Source organism: Austrofundulus limnaeus, unplaced genomic scaffold (genome assembly GCF_001266775.1).
Source record: "Austrofundulus limnaeus strain Quisiro unplaced genomic scaffold, Austrofundulus_limnaeus-1.0 Scaffold312, whole genome shotgun sequence".
Lineage (NCBI taxonomy): Eukaryota > Metazoa > Chordata > Actinopteri > Cyprinodontiformes > Rivulidae > Austrofundulus > Austrofundulus limnaeus.
This window is the reverse complement of record NW_013952714.1, coordinates 331082-335817: the sequence shown is the minus strand read 5'-3', so window position 1 is coordinate 335817 and position 4736 is coordinate 331082. Positions and strand designations below refer to the sequence as shown.

Here is a 4736-nt window from a genome sequence, read left to right as displayed (position 1 = left end):
AGAAAAATCAGTCAACAACAAAAAGCTTTCCTTAAAAGGTCAATAAGAAAACTGTCTAAAATGGCAGATCTTCAAACTTTCAAAAAAATTTGTGTAAATTATTATTATTATTATTATTATTAAAGCTACTGGCCTCATGCTAATGGTGACACAGTAACAGGTTAGTGGAGACCTGATACCTGTAGCTGCATCCTGATGTCAGAGAGGGAGGGAGCTGCAGGGCTTTTCAAAAATGCAGAAACTAAATGGAAACACCTATTTGATGGTATTAAGAGCAGCATGACTTGGCACTAGCTGCATTTCCATTCACCATGAAAATGTGCAAATTAGAATTTTGAAAACAAATTTGCTCAATGGAAACACGTCAATTTTGAAAAAACACGTTTTTCGACAAAATGGTTTTGCTCTAGGATGAGTTTGGCTTTACGGCCGTATCGAAATTGGTGTATTTCGCAAAACTGCAATGGAAAAGCTTTTTTTGCGTCACAGGAGTCACGTGATGAAGGACCGGCTGTTTCTACTGGTGAAAAGGACGACAACAGGAAGTAGAAATAGTAGTAAAATCAAAGAAGTTGTAAAAGAAAGTGGTAAACTCATCAACTACAATTTCCCAAAACCACCGCTTACGTAGCCGCTCCCAAGTATGAGGGGCTTGTTGCTGGAAAGCCTCGCTAAGATGCCGACGCAGGGGTAGACATAACCATTGTTTAGGTTGTCCGAGACAACCTATTTTCATTTCAGACAACCAGATACTGTCTCCAAAAAGACCTTGATTAAAGTTCTCTGTTGCGGGGTTCCGTCATTTGTAAAAATGAAAGGGAGAAAAAAACTTGGTAAAACTGAACAGAACACTAAACTGTAACTTTTAATAAGGTCATGTACACAGGATACTCCTATTTAAGTGAAAATGTTTGAGCTATGAGCAGAAAGAAGTTTATGAATGTTGGGTAACCTCTAGATTTTATTAGCAACATTTTTGTTGCTTTACTCCCTGAGCCTTAAATACTCTATTTCAAAGAAGAGAATGAGGAAGTTTTATTCACGCAGATCCTGTCAACCTGGCTGACTCAGAACAATTATATATAATAAAGTTTTTCTACAGAATAACATACTTGTTAAATTACATTTTTCTTGAGAATCTTTTGGATAACCAAAATGTTTTGTGGACAACCAGGTTTTGTCAACAGGTTGTCTGCTGGACAACCTGAAAAATGTCCTTATGTCTACCCCTTCCGACGTCTCCTCTGATGATGAGCGGTAGTGTCGTGGTAGAAATATGCTATGTGTTTACGTCCATTGCCGCCATGTTTGTACTGAATTATCGCGAAAACAAACATTCACGCATGGCTTTAAAAGCATTTCTAACTTACTGGAAACACAGCAATTGTGAAACTGTGTTTTTTCGACATTAACTAAAGTTTTGTGCACACTTGCAATGGAAACGCAGCTACTGATGGGTGTTTTCCCAAATTTACCGATCCAGCCTTATTCAAATGCATGATAAAGGTCGTGGAGAAAACAGAGCTGCTAACACACTAATAGTACCATGCTCACTCTAAAACCATTCACACAATTCAAAGGATTTGTTAGGATGTGCCTAAACAATTAATGCTAAATGAATAAAGTTTCATTTTCATTCCTGATACTAAAAACAGTCCGTGCCTAATGCTTTGCTTGTTTTAGCAATTCAGTTTTTAGAAAATGCAGTCTTATCCAGACCCAGAAAATACAAAGAATGAATTCCATACTTGGTGTAGGAATCCTGCCTTTTAGCATGTTGGCGTGCCAACCAGGAAGTAACATCAACTGAAACACCATATCATTGGGCCTCACGCAAGAACCGTTCGTACGCACAGATTTGTTCTTAAGTTGTGCGTACGAGTGATTTAGGAGAATTTGTGGCATTCACCAATGTTTTTGTATTCTAAGATTTTTTTAGATACGAACAAAATTCAGGAGTGGTCCAGACCTGTCGTATATTTTACGAGCAGTCTTCTGAATAAATGAAAATGATTTAACACAGTTGTTTATACTTTTAGCAGCTCTTTTTATTCCACAGCTGACCTGCTAAAAATGACAGATTTTCTTTTCTGGATCTCTGACAGACGGACTTCAATCTCTGAACTCGTAAAGTTTTTCTTTTTAATTTTCGCTGTCATTTTCATGAATGGACACTTCCTTGTATCTGAGGCAGGAAACATAGCCTTATATGGTGTTTTTGGGGTGGTAATTATGCTAATCTCCTCTCGCGTGCACGAGCAGCTGGATACAAACAGGTGGAATTTATGCAGCTCATTTACACACTTTTCCTGAAGATAGAAGAGTTTGTTGAATCTGACGTGACATGTTCGTACGAACCCTTTGTACGAACAAAAGTAAGAGAAATTTAGGATAAGAATACGAACATGTCGTTGCATGAGGCCCATTGTTTCCTAACCCTGTAATATTAATGTTCTTATCAAATATTTCTCTCTCACCTGCAGACATCACACTGCAGTGGCTCATCCAGCACTCAAAGTCGCGGAGAAGCTGAAGCTGCCCGTCTTACTCCGCCCAGTTGTTCCTCTGACCTCAGCCCCCCCGCTGTGATCACGGGTCCTCCACAGTCATCCCTCGCACTGCCTCTGTGAAGTAATCCAGCTCTCCGCTCACCACCACCCGCTTCACCCTGTACACTACCGTAGCTGTGTAGCCCCCAGCCCCCTCTCTCCTGTACAGCACTACCGTTACCCCAACCGTCTGGAGTCTCACTACTGTTAGTGATTGTTCACACACGTCAGGCCTTATCAGTAATGCTCTGTGTTTGTGTACACATAGAAGTATCCTTTTTTTGGGTTTGTTTTTAAGCTTGCCAGGAATCTAATGGTACTGCAGTTTGCTGTTTCCAGACTTGAGGAATTCTACAAACCTCTGCTTTATTTCCTGTCAGACATTTAGTGTTCACCCGAACACTGATTGCAGTTTTAAGGAGGTATTTGCCAGATAATTTCTTTTTGTTAATGCTTTTGCTTCCTGATACTCCTGTTTTATCAGCACATAGAAGTGTCTGTGCTCCCAGGTGACTCAGACTCGGGTTTACATATAACTTCAAATTTTAGTGGAAAGGTGGCTTGAGGCAAAAATCCCCTAGTGAAGTTTTAAGTGCCTTTGACTGTAAGTGTGTCCCAATGAGATGGTTATTACCCACTGAAGTTTCTAACCCACGATTATACATAAAGACTCGGAATAGACGCTGTGAAGATCCCATGGTTTACACTTAACGCCACTACTTGACAATCTCATTTACGTTTCAAAATCACATCAACACATTACAATGTCTAAACAGTACTGTAGTGCAGGGGAGGAATGAAGTATTGTAGGGTAAATGTGGGAAAATGTTACATTGTGTTTGGTTGCTGGGTAATTTAAATTCTGTCTCACTTTGTAGCCTTTGAGTCTTCTGTAATTTCTGAAAGGTGGGTTTAAGTGTGGATGCAACTCAGGTTGTTTAGGGATTGCTTTTTAAACAGGAAAAGAGCCTGAACGTCCCCAGGTGTCTGTCTCAAAACATGTTTTATGTTTTTGGGGCCGGATGATAGAAAGCCAGTGTTAGTCAAGACTGAGCTCACAGAGCGGAGGACTCCTTTGAAGAGTTGGATGCTCCATATGGGCCATCCTTTGCCTCACCACGGTCCAGATGCCTGTGAGTTTTTGTTAAAGCCTCAGCAGTCCAAGAATGACGTTGTCTCCTCTGTATGTGGCTTTTTCTTCTTTCTTTTTATTGTTAAGATTATAATTTCTGATGTTTACCACTATCACCTGGTAGATACAGCTCATTAGTTGTTTTTTCCCAAGCTTGTGAGGGTCTCTCTGGAGCAAGTTGAATCATGTCCCTGCAAGACGAGACTGCATGTCGTCATGGTCACACTGTTTACCAACATGTTKTTTAGTGTCTGATGATGATGATTGTCCTAATTGTATTTATAAAATATTGGGACCGCAGCAGTGAGGGGCTGCTCACTTGGATGACAGCGTGGATCATTTTGCAGAAAGCTGTGTAATAATAATTATAATAATAATAATAATAAAGCCTACTTGCAATTTTTATGGGCATATGCTGGGCTTGTTCACATTCAATTGCAGACTTTGTAAATAAGACGTTAGCATTTTTATTCAAACAAATATGCCTATATATGTCATGCATTTTTTTTCTCCCTGTGATTGCTAATAAATTTTGTTTTTATATGTCACGTTTTCAAGTCTGTTCATTTTGTGAGCTTSTCAGTTTGATGTTTTCACCACCAGATGGCAGCAGAGGCCTTTGTGAAAACTGGCTCGTTTCCTGTTTTATTCTAACATGACTTTGTAGAGTCATGTACACGAGTCTGTCTTCCTACACAGTTTTGAACTTTAAAAAGGGGCAAAGTTTGTTGGCAGTTTAGAAGAAACATCAAGGGATATTTTGACTGTAAATCAGATTCTGATTTATCAGCCAAGCGTCTAACACAAATAATTTGGCTCTGGCAGGCAGTTCTTCTCAAGTAGCACAATAAAAGTTTATTTACAGACACATTGAACTGATTGTATACATAAAGTATGTTAAAAGCAGAAAAACACAAAGAATGCAGTAATTAGTCCAGCGCAACAGTGTAGATGGAACAAGAGGTACAAACTGTTGTAGATCAGTTGTGTGAAAAGATGATGACTTGAACATTTTGATTAATTTTTTTAGTAAACACCKAACAACATAACAGACA

General features: G+C 39.2%; 1 protein-coding gene across 1 annotated transcript in view; it reads left to right on the top strand.

Annotated features, from left to right (window-relative positions):
- LOC106527166 (ADP-ribosylation factor-like protein 8B) overlaps positions 1-4084 on the top strand; it is an 11847-nt gene extending 7763 nt beyond the window's left edge. The window contains exon 7 of the mRNA XM_014021969.1: positions 2484-4084. Coding sequence (XP_013877423.1) covers positions 2484-2533 — 50 coding nt within the window. The 3' untranslated portion in view covers positions 2534-4084. The remainder of the gene's footprint in view (positions 1-2483) is intronic.
- Positions 4085-4736: the final 652 nt, after the last annotated feature.